This window comes from Panulirus ornatus, chromosome 36 (genome assembly GCF_036320965.1).
Source record: "Panulirus ornatus isolate Po-2019 chromosome 36, ASM3632096v1, whole genome shotgun sequence".
In the NCBI taxonomy this organism is placed as follows: domain Eukaryota; kingdom Metazoa; phylum Arthropoda; class Malacostraca; order Decapoda; family Palinuridae; genus Panulirus; species Panulirus ornatus.
The window spans coordinates 1,469,725-1,489,816 of record NC_092259.1 but is presented as its reverse complement, the minus strand read 5'-3'; the positions used below and the strand labels follow the sequence as shown (position 1 = coordinate 1,489,816).

General features: G+C 39.2%; 1 protein-coding gene across 2 annotated transcripts in view; it reads right to left on the bottom strand.

Annotated features, from left to right (window-relative positions):
- Positions 1-20,092, bottom strand: part of Naa15-16 (N-alpha-acetyltransferase 15/16) — a 270,568-nt gene that overhangs the window by 195,862 nt on the left and 54,614 nt on the right. For both annotated transcript variants that reach the window (XM_071683180.1, XM_071683178.1), the window contains 5 exons: positions 17,366-17,513; positions 12,458-12,623; positions 9,148-9,377; positions 8,782-8,948; positions 1,480-1,632 (listed from right to left, as the gene is read on the bottom strand). In XM_071683180.1, the coding sequence (XP_071539281.1) occupies positions 1,480-1,632; positions 8,782-8,948; positions 9,148-9,377; positions 12,458-12,623; positions 17,366-17,513 (864 nt within the window). The remainder of the gene's footprint in view (positions 1-1,479; positions 1,633-8,781; positions 8,949-9,147; positions 9,378-12,457; positions 12,624-17,365; positions 17,514-20,092) is intronic.

The window sequence follows — 20,092 nt, the reverse complement described above, 5'->3', positions numbered from 1 at the left end:
CAAGGAGGATGAGCACTCCCCAGGTGACTCCTTCTGTTTCCCTTTTTAGAAAGTTAAAATACAAGGAGGGGAGGGTTTCTAGCTCCCCGCTCCCGTCCCCTTTAGTCGCCTTCTACGACATGTGAGGAATGCGTGGGAAGTATTCTTTCTCCCCTATCCCTGCGTGTCGTAGAAGGCGACTAAAAGGGAAGGGAGCGGGGGGCTGGAAATCCTCCTCTCTCATTTTTTTTTAATTTTCCAAAAGAAGGAACACAGAAGGGGGCCAGGTGAGGATATTTCCTCAAAGGCCCTGTCCTCTGTTCTTAACGCTACCTCGCTAATGCGGGAAATGGCGAACAGTATGAAAGAAAGAAGAAAGAATATATACAGACATATATACATACACACACATACATGTAAATATACATACATATACATATATATAAATTCATATATATACATATATATATATATACATAAATACACATACATGTATATACATATATACAAATGTACATATTCATACTTGCTCGCCTTCATCCATTTGCAGCACCACCCCACCCAACAGGAAAAAAATCACCACCCAGTGTCAGCAAGGCAGTGCCAGGAAACGGACCAAGAAAGGCCACATTCATTCACACTCAGTCTGTAGCTGTCATGTGCAATGCACCGAAACCACAGCTCCCTATCCACATCCAGGCCCCACAGACCTTTCCATGGTTCATCCCAGACATTTCATATGCCCCTGTTCAGTCCAGTGACAGCACGTTGACCCCAGTACACCACATCATTCCAATTCACTTTGTTCTATGCACACCTTTCATCTCCTGCATGATCAGGCCACAATTGCTCAAAATCTTTTTCTCTCCATCCTTCCACCTCCTATTTGGTCTCCTGCTTCAAAAAGCAATCTATTTAAACCTGAGTAAGAGATGTGACTGGCATGTCTAACAACTCATGATTTGAGGGGAATTCATGAAAGTGTAGTCCCTTTCTTTCTCTTGAACTTTGTTTCACACTCCACCCTTATGAAAGGTAGAGCATTCATGAAGAATACCATGAATATTACACTACACACTAAAAATTCATGGGGATGAAGGTTTGGATGGCCCGTCTTGCCCATTCTTTTCTCATCTTGAGACAAGAGGGAAAGTAATGATGGTATTACAATCTACTTATTTCTTACACAGACAGAAATGGTGTTAAATAACATGGAAATGTTACACACAGCAGGACACAACTATAATCAGGGCAAAATCTCATCAAAGGTAATACGAACTATCTCATTTGCATATCCTTTTTCTTTCTCTCCCTCTCTCCTTCCTGGTAGTTTATTTGATCTAGCATCTCAATACTATGTATCAAATGTTTCCTTTAAGTAAGCATTAATAAATCAAGTGACAGCTGGAAGTTTCAAGAACTGTTGAAGACTATAACAACTTGATGACAAATGTTTCAAAAGATATAAAGTAGATTAATAGTAAATAATACCTCACTTACTCTAGTAAATTTGGAGCACATTTCCTCTGCTTGCCTAACGATATTAGCTTTAAGGAGGTATGAAGCTGCTTTTGAATTCACATATCGGTCAGCTGTGTCAAGCGCCTGAGCTTCTTGTAAGGCCTCATATGCTCCTACAAAATCACCTGCATGCTGTGGAAAAACAGTAAGTTTCAAGATATGAGCAAACACAAAATACCACCAAAATTAAAATCAGATACATCTAATTTGCCTTTGATAGAAAGCTTTTAAAATTCATGATAAGCCCACCAATGGTGATACTGCAACATTATCATTAATCACAATTGCAATAATTAAGTGACCAAGAGAATGATGATGGATGACCAATATAAGCAAAATAAATACAGAGCCTGAGAATACAAAAGTAAGACCATACTGAAATAAAAATGTGTAAAAATATTAATAGAAAGGAACTTTAACTATTACTGAGGCACCTAAAGAATACATTTATATGGCAAGCAGAAAAGTGTGTGTGGAACTATATGGAGAAGCAAGTACCTTTGAAATATCATGGAAAACAGAGTCCATTTTCAAACCTTGCATGAAAATTTCATTTTCTTCTTTTTCTATTTAAGGAGCCAAATAATAGATCAGTAAACACTCTCCTGGTACAGATCTACGGTGACCTTGATTTAGGAAGCTGCTCATAATCAGATGTTTATTTTAGTAAATATATTTCATTCAAATAACATGGAAGCCATGTTATCTGGCTTATAAATGTTGGTAAACACTATCCTGGTACAGATCTATGATGAGCCTGATTTAGGTAGTTGCTCATAATCAGATGTTTACTTTAGTACGTCTAATTTATTCAAGTAACATAGAAGCCAAGTTATCTGGCTTATAAAGCTTCTTAGTGTACAAGCATTACATAATGAAGCCAAGGTACCTGGTCTACAATGCTCTAGTGTTAGTTTATATCTTGCTTTGTGTACTGGCATTACATATGCCATTTTGTAAATGTCACTTATTATGCTCTAATGCAGATTTTCCCTCATCAATACTATCATGCTGATTTTGTTGTCTTTAGAAATATGGCTACAATTCCATCTGGTCCTAGCAGTGAATTCTCTTTTACTGTCATCAACTGCTCTGCTTCTACCATTTTCCAGCATCTTAATATCCAATGACTGCATTTTCATCATGCTGGATAAACAGTTCATCTACAACTAATCAGCACTTTATGAATGAGACACACTCCTGGAAAACACAACTTAGCAGAATCACCATAAAGCAGACCTATTTTACCAAAGGGTTTAATGGGATAAAGAAGTTTTACATTCCTGGGTGAGATTTCTTAACCTAATTTACAAACACAAAGTTGAACTAAAAGTGTAGAAACATACCATACAAGTACATTATTAATCTCAGTATTCAGATAAGAAATGCACCTTAAAAAATTGTTGTCAATTAAAAATGCACTAAACCACAGGCATCTTCAATCCACACGCCCAACATTTGCTATGTTTTCCATAATTCTCCTCCTGGAAATACCAATTGCTTTGCTTCTATCATTTTCCAACATCATAATATCTATGACTGCATTTTCATCATGTTGGTTCAACAGTTCATCTACAACTAATCACCACTTTATGATTGAGACAAACTCCTGGAAACTACAACTCATTAGAATCACCACAAAGCAGACCCATTTTACCAAAGGATTCAATGGGATAAAGGAGGTTTACATTCCTGGGTGAGATTCCTCATCCTAATTTATGAACACAAATCTTAATAAAAAGTGTAGAAATATACCATACCAGTATTCCATTAATCTAAGTATTCAGATAAGAAATAATATTTCAAATACTGTTTTCATATAAAGATGCACAACATTTACTACAGGCATCTTCAATAAACATATTCAATATTTGCTACACACTTTCCATACCTCTCTTCCTGGATAAAAAGATTTTTGTTATACCGAAATATGACCTCATGGAAGCATACTACCTTACTTTATCTGTATTTTCATAAACTGTTCCCACTGATGTATCTGCATGCAAAATACTCAAAAATGTCTACCTTTAATTCCAAAATGATGCTCCTCTTCTTTCTACAAGTGCAAGACTCAATTTGGTGCTTTCCACTAATACCTGTACAGGTTTGAGGAGGCTATGCTGTGCACAATGGTAAAATGTAAGAATTTGTGTTGTTAAACCATCGTAAGTTTGTGCAATGGATTGGCTAACTTGGTGGATGCCACACACACTAGCAAGTGATAGCTCACTGGAGTGATCACCTGTTTTTTTCCATCTGCAGTTTTTAAACTTTTCAAATACATTTTTTCCATGTCTATAACACCCAACTTATTTCTACATAGTATAATGATACATTATACAACGAAACATATGAAAGTGGTGATTAGGCATAATTTCTCCTTGCATTTTGTGCTGAGTACCAATTTGCACTGTTCAATTATTGTCCAGAATTTTTCCCTGAGATCATTCACGAATATCTATCCTACTTTAAAGGGTATGAGCTCTGACTTTTTTGTTTAATTCAAATCAAACAATGAAGAGGCATGATGTGTCGCCACTTAATGCCTTTCTCCTTCCTTTATCAGTCATGATGTCCATTAGAATCACCCTGCTAAGATAACTTCAAGGACATACAAATCCAGGTGTATTAACAATTTCTTTTTTTTTTTTTTTTTACAAACTATTCGCCATTTCCCGTGTTAGCGAGGTAGCGTTAAGAACAGAGAACTGGGCCACTGAGGGAATATCCTCCTAATATGTATTAACAATATCATTCACTTTTATTTTTATACCTGATCACCATTTCCCACATCAGCGAGTTAGCACCAGGAAACAAAACCCATCTATTCATATACACACATATATACATACTTGCCCATTTATTTATTTTTATCTTATTCATTTGCTTTGTCGCTGTCTCCCGCGTTTGCGAGGTAGCGCGAGGAAACAGACGAAAGAAATGGCCCAACCCACCCCCATACACATGTATATACATACACGTCCACACACGCAAATATACATACCTATACATCTCAATGTATACATATATATACACACACAGACACATACATATAAACCCATGCACACAATTCACACTGTCTGCCTTTATTCATTCCCATCGCCACCTTGCCACACATGGAATACCATCCCCCTCCCCCCTCATGTGTGCGAGGTAGCGCTAGGAAAAGACAACAAAGGTCACATTCGTTCACACTCAGTCTCTAGATGCCACGCAATAATGGCCGAAACCACAGCTCCCTTTCCACATTCAGGCCCCACACAACTTTCCATGGTTTACCCCAGACGCTTCACATGCCCTGATTCAATCCACTGACAGCACGTCAACCACGGTATACCACATCGCTCCAATTCACTCTATTCCTTGCCCTCCTTTCACCCTCCTGCATGTTCAGGCCCCGATCACACAAAATCTTTTTCACTCCATCTTTCCACCTCCAATTTGGTCTCCCTCTTCTTCTCGTTCCCTCCACCTCCGACACATATATCCTCTTGGTCAATCTTTCCTCACTCATTCTCTCCATGTGCCCAAACCACTTCAAAACACCCTCTTCTGCTCTCTCAACCACGCTCTTTTTATTTCCACACATCTCTCTTACCCTTACGTTACTCACTCGATCAAACCACCTCACACCACACATTGTCCTCAAACATCTCATTTCCAGCACATCCATCCTCCTGCGCACAACTCTATCCATAGCCCACGCCTCGCAACCATACAACATTGTTGGAACCACTATTCCTTCAAACATACCCATTTTTGCTTTCCGAGATAATGTTCTCGAATTCCACACATTCTTCAAGGCCCCCAGAATTTTCGCCCCCTCCCCCACCCTATGATCCACTTCCGCTTCCATGGTTCCATCCGCTGCCAGATCCACTCCCAGATATCTAAAACCTTCGCTTCCTCCAGTTTTTCTCCATTCAAACTCACCTCCCAATTGACTTGACCCTCAACCCTACTGTACCTAATAACCTTGCTCTTATTCACATTTACTCTTAACTTTCTTCTTCCACACACTTTACCAAACTCAGTCACCAGCTTCTGCAGTTTCTCACATGAATCAGCCACCAGCGCTGTATCATCAGCGAACAACAACTGACTCACTTCCCAAGCTCTCTCATCCACAACAGACTTCATACTTGCCCCTCTTTCCAAAACTCTTGCATTCACCTCCCTAACAACCCCATCCATAAACAAATTAAACAACCATGGAGACATCACACACCCCTGCCGCAAACCTACATTCACTGAGAACCAATCACTTTCCTCTCTTCCTACACGTACACATGCCTTACATCCTCGATAAAAACTTTTCACTGCTTCTAACAACTTTCCTCCCACACCATATATTCTTAATACCTTCCACAGAGCATCTCTATCAACTCTATCATATGCCTTCTCCAGATCCATAAATGCTACATACAAATCCATTTGCTTTTCTAAGTATTTCTCACATACATTCTTCAAAGCAAACACCTGATCCACACATCCTCTACCACTTCAGTCATCTGCTCTTTATGCTATATGATTACTGCAGGAAATGGCAAATACATATGAAAAAACATGATGCAATTTCATTAACTTTACCTAAGAGGTCACTCTCTGATATAGCTTTTCCACACAAGAGTGATTAAAAGTTTCGATAATTCTTAAAATGCATCTGTCACAAGGAAAGAAACTAACATATCTTAGTCCATCATAAATCTATCTATCTATCTATCTATATCTCTGATGCCTGTTCCAATTTGAACTCCCTCAAATGGGTGGCCAAATTTCAACAAATTCCAACACCAATTCTTAACCTTTAGTGCCTCACCCTCAACAGGCCAATGGCAGAGGGCAAGTCTAGCGCAGTGTTTGCAGAGGCTTCTACCTAATGTTCCTAGTGACTACTACTAGCTAATGCTCCTAACTACTGCATCTACCTAATGTTTCTGCCTAAATGTCCTTACCTACTACTTCTATCTACTGCTCTTACCATTCTGCCAAAAGGTAGGGCTAGCGCATAGTGCGCACCACATGAAAGTGGAGAAGTCTACAGGTAAGTGAGGCAGAAAGAAAAGACAGCTGACTGGGTCAGAGGAGTGAAACTTGATAACCACTAAAGTGGTTACTAACCCTCCTTATACCCAGGCAGGTAGCACTGATAATATCCTTCCCTGGTTTTATTATACGATTCTGTAGTTTCTTCTCACCTTTTACTTAAGATTTTTAGTTATATTTCATCATTTTTATTTCTTTTTTCTTTTTTTTCAGACACCCATTTCCCACATTAGTGAGGCAGCGTTAAGAACAGAGGACTAAACTGGAGGGGAGGATTTCCAACACCCTGTACGTGGGAAGTATTCCCTCTCCCTTATCTCCAATTTCTTTATTCATTTTTTTCCCAGTTGTACGTACAGATGGTCATAAGTCGCACAGGTTGTAAGCATCATTGACTTCTGACCCCTGAAGTCTTGCTCATAATCATCTTTATAGCATGGACAGTCTTACCACTTGCCAAACAACATAATCATATTTTCAAGACAAAATCTTTTCAAAAGAAGCAAATGTAATGAAAAACACTAAGGATTTAATCAGACATATGCAATGTATGAAAAATATGACTATCATGATGGCCTGGCTTTGTTCAGGAACATAATCCACTTATATAATAGGTTTCAATTAACTGAATGATGGATCGCATGGTGACAATTTTTCCCAACGCTTATCAGGAGTTCATGTACTATCCTGCCCTGAGGTTATGGCAATTATAGCTGCCGTAGGAAAGCCATGGCAAGGTGACCCTTGAATAACTAGGATCATCTGAGGTATAAAAAGTTATTCGGACAAACCTCATCTTTCTCCTGGTCTTAGATATAAACATTATTTTTTATATTATTTTTTAATATACTTTGTCGCTGTCTCCCGCGTTTGCGAGGTAGCGCAAGGAAACAGACGAAAGAAATGGCCCAACCCACCCCCATACACATGTATATACATACGTCCACACACGCAAATATACATACCCACACAGCTTTCCATGGTTTACCCCAGACGCTTCACATGCCTTGATTCAATCCACTGACAGCACGTCAACCCCGGTATACCACATTGCTCCAATTCACTCTATTCCTTGCCCTCCTTTCACCCTCCTGCATGTTCAGGCCCCGATCACACAAAATCTTTTTCACTCCATCTTTCCACCTCCAATTTGGTCTCCCTCTTCTCCTCGTTCCCTCCACCTCCGACACATATATCCTCTTGGTCAATCTTTCCTCACTCATTCTCTCCATGTGCCCAAACCACTTCAAAACACCCTCTTCTGCTCTCTCAACCACGCTCTTTTTATTTCCACACATCTCTCTTACCCTTACGTTACTTACTCGATCAAACCACCTCACACCACACATTGTCCTCAAACATCTCATTTCCAGCACATCCATCCTCCTGCGCACAACTCTATCCATAGCCCACGCCTCACAACCATACAACATTGTTGGAACCACTATTCCTTCAAACATACCCATTTTTGCTTTCCGAGATAATGTTCTCGACTTCCACACATTCTTCAAGGCCCCCAGAATTTTCGCCCCCTCCCCCACCCTATGATCCACTTCCACTTCCATGGTTCCATCCGCTGCCAGATCCACTCCCAGATATCTAAAACACTTCACTTCCTCCAGTTTTTCTCCATTCAAACTCACCTCCCAATTGACTTGGCCCTCAACCCTACTGTACCTAATAACCTTGCTCTTATTCACATTTACTCTTAACTTTCTTCTTCCACACACTTTACCAAACTCAGTCACCAGCTTCTGCAGTTTCTCACATGAATCAGCCACCAGCACTGTATCATCAGCGAACAACAACTGACTCACTTCCCAAGCTCTCTCATCCCCAACAGACTTCATACTTGCCCCTCTTTCCAAAACTCTTGCATTTACCTCCCTAACAACCCCATCCATAAACAAATTAAACAACCATGGAGACATCACACACCCCTGCCGCAAACCTACATTCACTGAGAACCAATCACTTTCCTCTCTTCCTACACGAAACCATAAAATATTTTCAACAGTTGCACTAACACCACATCACATTTGTGACATTCTGTTTGCCTTAGACATTGTTGAAAAGTTTTCCATTTGACATGGTCCAACAGAAATTAAATGGCAGACAAAAGCCACAAGTACTTGGCTCAATGTCAAACATAAAAAGAAAAAATCACATAAGTTTACAAAAGGACAAATATCAGAAATATTAAAACTTTTGTAATAATGCTTGATTATGCCTTACCTTTAATATTTTCCCCTTCACAATATAGAGTTCTATGAGAGTTGGGGTGTGCTCTAATGCCCGTTCTATAAGAGCAAGTGCTTTTTCTGTGTCTCCTAAATAACTGTAGTGTTGTGCTAAGAACATCAACACATATAAGATAGACGCTGGCTCCTTGTATTCGTTATCTGTTAAGGAGTAACATGAAAGTTATACAACTTCTGCTTAAATGGTAACACTTAACAATCAATTTATCAAGAAAGTAAAATACACCAATAGGTAAGCAATGTACTAATATTACATGGATCTATATGCATTTCACCTCTTTAATCTAACCTGACATTAATCATACTTCAAATATCTGTCCGTGAGTGAAGGACCACTAACCTGTTTCACATAAGTGACCTGTTTCCTCCAAGTTCTTTAGATAACCATTCATAAGCTTCTCAACAATTTGGATTTTTTCTGGATCATTATATAATGATCGGATATCTGTAAACAGTGGAGGAACACCCTTCTGTAAAGCTGCTCTTAGGTAAGGGTCTAACAAGGATTCAAGCACTTCCCCCCTGGCATAATTGAGGGGCAGTCTCTTAGGCACTTGAGCACGTGGGAATCTGCAACAAAGATGAATTGCAAACATTCAAAGAATTCACATATGGTTAATCATAAAGTCTGTTACATCAGTAATAATTTACCTGCTCTGCTTTTCATCCAACAAACATCTCACAGTATATTCTTTGACCATATAAAGGGTGGTCCAAAAATTCCTAACAATTTTGTAAAAATGAAAACAATACAAACTTATCTTTCCAGTCGCTGATCCCTGATGGATGTAAAAGAACAAGTGATGGTAGTAACACTTTGTATCGAAAGGAAAAACCTTGAAAACAGTCATTTTGGGTAAGGTCAGTATACATGACGATGTGTGAGCTGACAGTCTGTCCCAATACACAAAGACACCCCATATTGTTTTAATATTACCTTTGGATGTTTCTGGATGACCAGATTTTGTATCACCAAGAAAAGAACCTGTTCTTTCAAATTCACTGACCAGCTCACAAGAAACACTTCTTTCAATTTTACTGACCAGCTGAGAAAACTATTTGTCTGTAGCTACCAGTTTCTTTTGACTTGTTTATACTTGCTCTGTACTCTTTCCTTGGATATGAAAGGGTACTTTCATCAGATATTCTTATACATCCACCACTGGTCCAGCCCTGCAAAGAAAATTAATTTTTCTTTTTTCAACAAAATGGGTAAGAGCTTTTGGAAAACCTTGTGCATAATGGTAGCAGTCACACTAATTAGTCAGCTGCATCAACACTAAAGCTGTAGTAAAGCCACAGGCTAGCTTGACAAAAAGTAAATATATATTTCAACTCTTTACGCCATAGGATGTCTTAGAGGTGCTGTGCAACAGGATTACTAACCCTATTCTCTTCATGAAAAAGGCTAGACAAGAATGCCAAAAATAAGGCTTTAGCCAATTTGGTCTCCCACTCCTTCTTGTTCCCTCCTCCTCTGACACACATATCCTCTTTGTCAACCTTTCCTCACTCGTTCTCTCAATATGTCCAAACCATTTCAACACACTCTCTTCTCCTCTCTCAACCACACTCTTTTCATTATCACACATCTCTTACCGTTTCATTACTTACTCAATCAAGCCACCTCACACCACATACTGTCCTCAAACATTTCATTTCCGTAAAACCCATGCCTCACAACCATATAATACTGTTGGAACTATTCCTTCAAACATACCCATTTTTGCTCTCCAAGATGACATTCTCTCTTTCCACACATTCTTCATTGCTCCCAGAACCTTCGCCCCCTCCCCCACCCTATGACTCACTTCTGCTTCCATGGTTCCATTCAGCGCTGCAAAGTCCACTCCCAATTATCTAAAACACTTCACTTCCTCCAATTTTTCTCCATTCAAACTCACATCCTAACTTGTCCCTCAAACCTGCTGAACTCAATAACCTTGCTCTTATTCACATTTACTCTCAACTTTTTCCTTTCACACACTTTTCCAAATTCAGTCACCAACTTCTGCAGTTTCTCATTCGAATCAACCACCAATGCTGTATCATTGGCAAACAACAACTGACTCACCTCCCAGGCCCTCTCATCCCCAAAAGACTGCATACTTGCCCCTCTCCAAACCTCTTGCATTCACCTCCCTAATCATTAAATTATATGTTAATTGATAGGCAGGTAAAAGAGAAACTTATGGATGTTCATGTGCTGAGATGACCTGCTGATAGGATGTCTGATTACTATCTTGATTACTATCTTGTGGAGGCGAAGGTGAAGAATAGTAGAGGTTTTCAAAAAGAAGAGAATGTTAGGGAGTAAAGAGTGGTGAGAGTATCTGAGCTTGGAAAGGAGACTTGTGTGAGGAAGTACCAGGAGAATTGAGTGAAGAATGGCATAAGGTGAGAGCAAATGACATGAAGGGAGTGAGTCAGGAATGGGATGTATTTAGAGAAACAGAGATGGCATGTGCAAGAGATACATGTGGCATGAGAAAGGTGGGAGGTGGGCAGATTACAAAGGGTAGTGAGTGAGGGATGAAGCAAAATTGTTGGTGAAAGAGAAAAGACAGGCATTTGGATGATACTTTCAAAGAAGTGCAAATGACCGGGAGATCTACAAGAGACAGCAGCAGAAGGTCAAAAGGAAGGTGCAAGAGTTGTAAAAGAGGGCAAACAAGAGTTGGAGTGAGAACGTAATATTCAATTTTAGGGAGAATAAAAAGATGTTTTGGAAGGACATCAATAATGCGCATAAGACAGGAGAACAAATGGGAGCATCGGTAAAGGGGGTAAGGGAGGAATTGATAACAGATAGTGGAGAAGTGAGGAGATAGAGTGAGTATTTTGAAGGTTTGCTGAATATGTTTGATGATAGGGTGGCAGATGTAAGATGTTTTGGCCAAAATGGTGTGCAAAAAGAGTCAGGGAGAGTGGTTTGGTTAAGAGAAAAGAGGTTGTGAAATCCTTGCGGAAAATGAAATCCAGCAAGGCAGCAGGTCTGGATGCTATTTCAGTCGAATTTATTAAAAAAGGGGGTGGCCATGTTGTTGATTGGTTGGTAAGGATGTTCACTGCATGTATGAATCGTGGTGAAGCGCCTGAGGATTGGAAGAATGCATGTATTGTGCCAAGGTACAAAGGCAAAGGGAATAAAGGTGTGTTCAAAATACAAAGGCATAAGTTTGTTGAGTGATCCTAAAAACTTGTATGAGAGGGTATTACTTGAGAGGGTGAAGGCATGTACAGAGCATCAGACTGGGGAGGAGTAGTGTGGTTTCAGAAGTGGTAGAGGATGTGTGGATCAGGTGTCTGCTTTGAAGAATGTGTGTGAGAAATACTTAGAGAAACACAAGGATCTGTATGTGGCATTTATGGATGTGGAGAAGACATATGACAGGGTGGATAGAGATGATTTGTGGAAGGTCTTAAGAGTATATGGTGTGGGAGGTAAGCTGCTAGAAGCACTGGGAAGTCTTTATCAAGGGTGTTTTTTTCCCCTGTATATGCTCGTCATTTCCAGCACGAGTGAGGTAGTGCAAAGAACAGATGACAGAGATATGGTAACAATATCAAAATTAAAAAGACTTTCACCGACTGCCTGGTGCTCCAAGAAAAGCTTAGGCTTGTTACTTTGAGGGAAAAAAGTAACTTACTTCTCTTTGAGTTCTTCATATAATTTTAGTCTTTCTTCAACTGTGGTAAGCCCCAAGGCCTCCTCTAACATGAGGTAGTAGCTGCGGTTCTCTGGATTACGCTTGATTAAACCTCTGTAGACTTCTGATGCTTCTTCCTTTCTCCCTAATTTCATTAATATTTCTCCTGTCAAGAAAATATGCAAACAATCAGGAGTATGTCAAAACACGGATGAAATATCTAAAGACCAATATCAAGGACTACTTCAATCATTTTCAAATACAAACCATAACTTCACATTTCCATTATTGAATGAACCTTTTTTTTCGTGTACAGTTGCTGAGGCAACTCTTATCTTTCCAAACTTCCCATTTTCCTCTGCTGCAAATTCTGCATTCACATGATATCCAAAATGACATGAAGCCTTCCATACAAAAATGTTTTAAGACACTGCAGATGGATTCTGAGACCTCCAAAGAAAGGAAATGTTTCGTAACTAACATGTAAGGTGAACATCACATTTCCTTTGAATGTTGGGAGGGGAATATCATTTACTCTAAAATAAGAACTGTAAAAAAAAAAAAATGAATCTCATGAGACATCACTTACAGTTTATGCATGCTAGTTAGAGTTAAGAACACTATCTTTTCACATGAAAAAACGAAGATGGTGGTAGTGGTAAGGCCAAAAATGAAAGTCCTTGAGGATCTCTCAGAGGAGCATCAAGAAACTGAAGGCCAAAAGACCAAGTAGAATAAAGACAAGAAGTTGCTCATGTAAGAGAGATGGGTTTAAAAAACTAATATGCGGATACAATGACAGTCCCATTCCGAGTTCTTCTATGCCAGTTTCTGCCAGGTGGGCAAAATGGCTTCCAATGCCATTGGCCCAACCATCATATTTTCAAGTATGAAAAATAAGGTATTTGAACAATGAAATACCATTTCCCTATCAAAGACTGGGCCTGGTATCAAAGAGACATCTCACTTATGGGTATTGAAATCCATCTAAAACCCCACAAATCTAGTGCATATTCATGACATCCCCCCCCCCCCCCAAAAAAAAAAAAAAAAAAAAACACACACACACACACACACACACACATACACACACACCTGCAAAAGCCCTTCTGTCTTTAGATCAATGCCGGCATCCTTGTCAAGCCTGTCACTACCAAAATCTAGATATGGTTTTTTGAAAAGAAAAGAGGGGAAGGAATGGAAGGGAAAATAAAAAACCTTGCATACAAGACTATGTTGCGACAGCTAGAATTAGTAAGAAATTCCGTAAATCAAACAACATCAACTGGAAGGGTAAGGGCTTAATACAAATCCAAAAATCCTTTCTCTTATCAAGCTTAAGCATACAATCCAAAAAGAAACAGCTCTAATTAAACTCTTTACAATAGCTGAATGGAAATTACAACACATCTTTGAGAAGGTGGTAAACATTTCAACTTCAAGACAACTCTCAACTTTTGCCTATTTAGGACTTCACTTTAGGCCCCCAATCTTCATTTCAATTTTGGTGTGTTCCAATAGGAACACAATTTTGCTTCTCTGGTGAAGGGAAATTACCAAATACACAACACTTGTAGGTTTAGTCTTGATTAGGCAGCCACGAGGTGTACATTAAGGTGTTGCCAAGCAGACAAATAACCAAGGTTCTACAGTATTCAACTTACTTTACAATATATTAGGGTTCCCATCTGTTTTTGGTGAAAGCTAAAGAACCTACTGTTGCTGTACTACAAGCAGCCGGGACTGAAAAATTGCATAAATCTCTGTTGTGTAATGTTTGGTATGAGAGATTTCACCTTAAATATGTAAGGCCCAAAATGACACACCAAATATTGCCCTCAAAACATTCTTTAACTCTAAAACAAAACAAAAAATCACAAAGAAATCTTGAACATATATAATCTATCTGTATCCCTGGGGATAGGGGAGAAAGAATACTTCCCACGTATTCCCTGCGTGTCGTAGAAGGCGACTAAAAGGGAAGGGAGCAGGGGGCTGGAAATCCTCCCTCTCGTTTTTTTTTAATTTTCCAAAAGAAGGAACAGAGAATTGGGCCAGGTGAGGGTATTCCCTCAAAGGCCCAGTCCTCTATTCTTAACGCTACCTCGCTAATGCGGGAAATGGCGAATAGTTTGAAAGAAGAAAGAAGAATATAATCTATCTATCATCTATCTATCTATCTATCTATCTTTCTATCTATCTATATCTCTAATGCTTGTTGCCTCCTGGAACTCCCTCAAGGGGGGTGGCCACAGCAATAGCCTCCATAACTAATGAACTCCAGTGCTGCTTCTTAGCCTTTGGTGCCTCAGCCTTTTTTAATAGGTCACTGGCAGAGGGCAACTCTAGTGCAGCATTTGCACATGTTCCTATCTAATGTTTCTACTGAATATTTCTACCTAATGCTCCTGTCTAATATTCCTACATACCACCTCTAACTAATGTTTCTACATAATGCTCCTGTCTAAATGTTCCTACCTACTACTAACTAATGTCCATACTGACTACTACTACCTAATGCTCAATTAAATGGCATCAGTCATGGCATCTCCCATTAGACAATGGAAAACATTCGTATCCATTGCTCCTACCAGTCTGCTAAAAGGTATCAGTTCCCTACACGTAAACCTTCCAGAAAAGCAACCTGGAATTAGCTACAGCTTGTAACAAGAGAAAAAAGTCCTCTACAAAAGACATAAAAATCAGAAATAGGAGGTGCAGCAAGTCCCAAGCAGGTTACATTGTTGCTCACATGTTGAGACAGATAAGACGGTTGAAGCCTTTAACCTTAGAATTCCTAAAACGGTCGGTACAAAGCACTTACTATATGTGACTTGTGTCAATGAAAAATGAAAGAGAATAGCGATCTCATATCATGAAGAACAGTGATTCAAGCCAGAACCCAGCAAATAAGTTACATAATAAGCATGCAGTTCAAGACAGCATGAAAAAGGCTGAAGGGTGAGCTGGTGTACAAGCACTAATGTTAGTTGGGCTGTAATTGTCACAACATCTAGGCAGTCAATGAATGGTCATACAGTCATGGTAAGCAAACATCCAGCAAACACCATTACACATGAGAGGGTCAAAGGCAAGGTATTCTCATGAGTTCTTCCAGGTTCAGTGGATGAGTGATGGATTTTAATGCACTCACAATGATGTCTATGGGTGAGAATAGTCTATATAGTATAATTTTGTTCAAGTGTATTTACTTCCTGAACCTAAGAAATGTGTGAAATTACATTTCAACACATATGTTTTCATCTATTTCTTTCATACTTAGGGGAGGAGGTGAAGAGCACTTCCTTAGACCTCCTATGGAAGTTTCTGACCATTATAAGGCTTTAATTACCTATGCCTATAGAAGATGACCAACAAGCAATAACTTTTAGCTTATAAAAGATGATCATCCACACTGACTGCATCGAGGCAAAGGCATAAGTAATAGCAACATCTACAAAGCACACAAACATGCAATGAGAAAGAGGTAAGAGTATGGGAAGGTGGTAACCAAAGGATTAAAAAGTCTTTGGTGAAGTGAGTGAAATTGCACTAAGAATATGCTAAAATTAGATTTATGAGTTATCATGGATGGATTGTATACTATTCATATCTAATCATTATACCTGATCGCCATTTCCCTCATCAGCAAGATAGCGCCAGGAAACAGACAAAGAATGGCCCATCTACTCATATGCACATATATATACATAAACACCCATACACACACCTATACATACATACATGTACATATCAACATATACATACACAGACATATATATACACATGTCCATATTCATACTTGCTTACCTTTATCCATTCCTGTCGCTACCCTGTCCCACAGGGAACAGCATCGCTACCCCCAGCTTCAGCAGGGTAGCGTCAGGAAAACAGATAAAAAAGACCACATTCAATCACACTCAAGTCTCTAGCTGTCATGTGTAATGCACCAAAATCACAGCTCCCTATTCACATCCAAGCCCCACAGACTTTTCCATGGCTTATCCTAGACATTTCACATGCCCTGGTTCAGTCCAGAGCAAATAAAAGAAAACTACTTAAATCAATGAAGGTTTCTACAAGGAGAAAAAGGAAACCTTACACAGAAATAAATGAATGGACAACTATACTGATGCTGAAAACAACCATGGATTCATATTCTGCAAATGCTGTGCAATGTAGACACTAATGGGGTGAAGGGGAAATCATTTTGGCAATCACTGTAACTGTAAAGTATTATAATGCATTAGAAATGTTTGCAAGCTGATGCAGTACTGCTGAAGGAAATTTGGAGTTAGGTAGCTTAAGAATAGAAAATGAACACGATGCACAAAAAAGCCTGTTAGCTGTGTCTGCTAAAAGGAAGCTGGTATATAGTTAAATGTAGTGACATATGAATATACATTTACATATCTGCAGTGCAACTCCAACATTACTGATCAATCAAAACCTATGACTGTGAAGTTCTTAACATATGGAAAAAAGAAATTGCTCATCAGAAATGGCAAAGCTAAACCATTCTGCAAACCACCTAAATTTATGCTTGTGAGACATGAGCCCTGAGAGAGAAGGATTGATAAAGAGCGAATGCAACAAAGGCAAATTTCTTGAAATGTGCTAATCTGTTTGACAACATGAAAGACTGTATCATTGTGATACACACATTTAAGAAATGGATGTAGAATAACTTAATGAAAACAGTATATGAAGAAGGTCAGTGAACTAATTAGAGAGGATGACTAAGGTGCAGCTGAACGAAACAATGAGGTATTAACTATATATATGGGGTAAATCTTAAGGAAGGAAAGCTTATATTGAGGGATACAAACATACTCTGACACAAACAAATGCTAATGGATGAATTTTTAAAAATGTCCAATAATAGTAAGGACCTTACTATCAACTGACCTCTAAGTTCTTGAAGCGTGACTTTATCACAGATGTTGGCTTCATACGTATTGAGATGTTTTAATGCTTCATGTAAATTCTTGCTCTCTCTTATGACAAGATTCTGATACAATAAGAGTTCACTGTATTCATAATCATAAGTAGTTTTCTGAAAGATAAGAGAGTATCTAAATATACATGTCAAAAATATTTGAGGCCTCACAGTTACAAATGACCAAATCTATCTTACAGCACTGTATTCAATCAATTCATGGAAAAATCATAGAAAAAATGAAATACTAACATAATCATTATACATAAATACAAATTGCTAGCACTTTAGTCAAGGAGTTTTGAGCATATAGTGAGCACAGCAAGTCAAATTACAAAAGCTTCAAGGCCCTCTGCATCTTGGGCAATATACCATGTAGCACCTTATGCTACTGCAAATAACTAAATGTGATTTTCTCGTCACATAAGTAGAACATTGTTCGCTAAACATTCAACCAAGTTGATTGGATGCTTCATTCTTTCTAGACTACCTTAGTTTCATTACACATTGCACCAAGCTAACCACAGAGCCAAGGATCCAAGATCTCTTCACACAGTAAAAATGATCAACAATATGAAACAAATTACGTTTCGAATCATAAAGACAACTCTGAACCTTTCCCTGAAACTACATTTATTCAGCCATAATATCAATATGGATAATAAGGCCATTAAGTAGTACACATAGTGAAAGAAAGGGTTGTTAGGGAGGTGAATGCAAGAGTTTTGGAAAGAGGGGCAAGTATGAAGTCTGTTGGGGATGAGAGAGCTTGGGAAGTGAGTCAGTTGTTGTTCGCTGATGATAAAGCGCTGGTGGCTGATTCATGTGAGAAACTGCAGAAGCTGGTGACTGAGTTTGGTAAAGTGTGTGAATGAAGAAAGTTAAGAGTAAATGTGAATAAGAGCAAGGTTATTAGGTACAGTAGGGTTGAGGGTCAAGTCAATTGGGAGGTGAGTTTGAATGGAGAAAAACTGGAGGAAGTGAAGTGTTTTAGATATCTGGGAGTGGATCTGGCAGCGGATGGAAACATGGAAGCGGAAGTGGATCATAGGGTGGGGAAGGGGGTGAAAATTCTGGGAGCCTTGAAGAATGTGTGGAAGTCGAGAACATTATCTCGGAAAGCAAAAATGGGTATGTTTGAAGGAATAGTGGTTCCAACAATGTTGTATGGTTGCGAGGCGTGGACTATGGATAGAGTTGTGCGCAGGAGGATGGATGTGCTGGAAATGAGATGTTTGAGGACAATGTGTGGTGTGAGGTGGTTTGATCGAGTAAGTAACGTAAGGGTAAGAGAGATGTGTGGAAATAAAAAGAGCGTGGTTGAGAGAGCAGAAGAGGGTGTTTTGAAATGGTTTGGTCACATGGAGAGAATGAGTGAGGAAAGATTGACCAAGAGGATATGTGTCGGAGGTGGAGGGAACGAGGAGAAGAGGGAGACCAAATTGGAGGTGGAAAGATGGAGTGAAAAAGATTTTGTGTGATCGGGGCCTGAACATGCAGGAGGGTGAAAGGAGGGCAAGGAATAGAGTGAATTGGAGCGATGTGGTATACCGGGGTTGACGTGCTGTCAGTGGATTGAATCAAGGCATGTGAAGCGTCTGGGGTAAACCATGGAAAGCTGTGTAGGTATGTATATTTGCGTGTGTGGATGTATGTATATACATGTGTATGGGGGTGGGTTGGGCCATTTCTTTCGTCTGTTTCCTTGCGCTACCTCCCAAACGCGGGATACAGCGGCAAAAAAAAAAAAAAAATAAAAAAAAATAAAAAAAAATTATGAATAGATTCAATTTCTATTCTCTATTAAAAGACATCATTTTTAAAAACATCACAGACAAAAGTTTTCTTTAAGACCAGGCCTTACATGAAAAAAGGGGCTAAAAAACAAAAAAGTAACAACTTTTGAAGAAAAAGAAAGGCTTCTTTCTAAAACAGCAGATCTTGATTATAAGGAGAAACATAAGATGATAAAGAGTTCCAAAGCTTAGAAATGTAGGCAGAGAAACAAGACATTACAACAGCTCATCCTTAAACTGCCAAAAGCCACAAAGTAATAAAGTCATGCAGTGGCTTGCCATGTACTCCAAGGTAACTTAAAAGTAGGAGCAAACAAGCAGATAGTTCTGAGGAGCAGATATTAAAGCATATCTATAGAAGAGGGGAAAAAACATAATAGTATTCAGTATGGTTTAGCCTGACATCCAAACAGAGGCAACTGAAAATTCCAAAAATTAATGTAATCTTGAAACAAAACATATGTAAGGCCACAGAGGAATCCACTCATAACAATTTTTTTTTTTTCTTTCTTTGTTGCTGTCTCCCGCGTTTGCGAGATAGCGCAAGGAAACAGACGAAAGAAATGGCCCAACCCACCCCCATACACATGTATATACATACATCCACACACGCAAATATACATACCTACACAGCTTTCCATGGTTTACCCCAGACACTTCACATGCCCTGATTCAATCCACTGACAGCACGTCAACCCCGGTATACCACATCGATCCAATTCACTCTATTCCTTGCCCTCCTTTCACCCTCCAGCATGTTCAGGCCCCGATCCCACAAAATCTTTTTCACTCCATCTTTCCACCTCCAATTTGGTCTCCCACTTCTCCTCGTTCCCTCCACCTCCGACACATATATCCTCTTGGTCAATCTTTCCTCACTCATTCTCTCCATGTGACCAA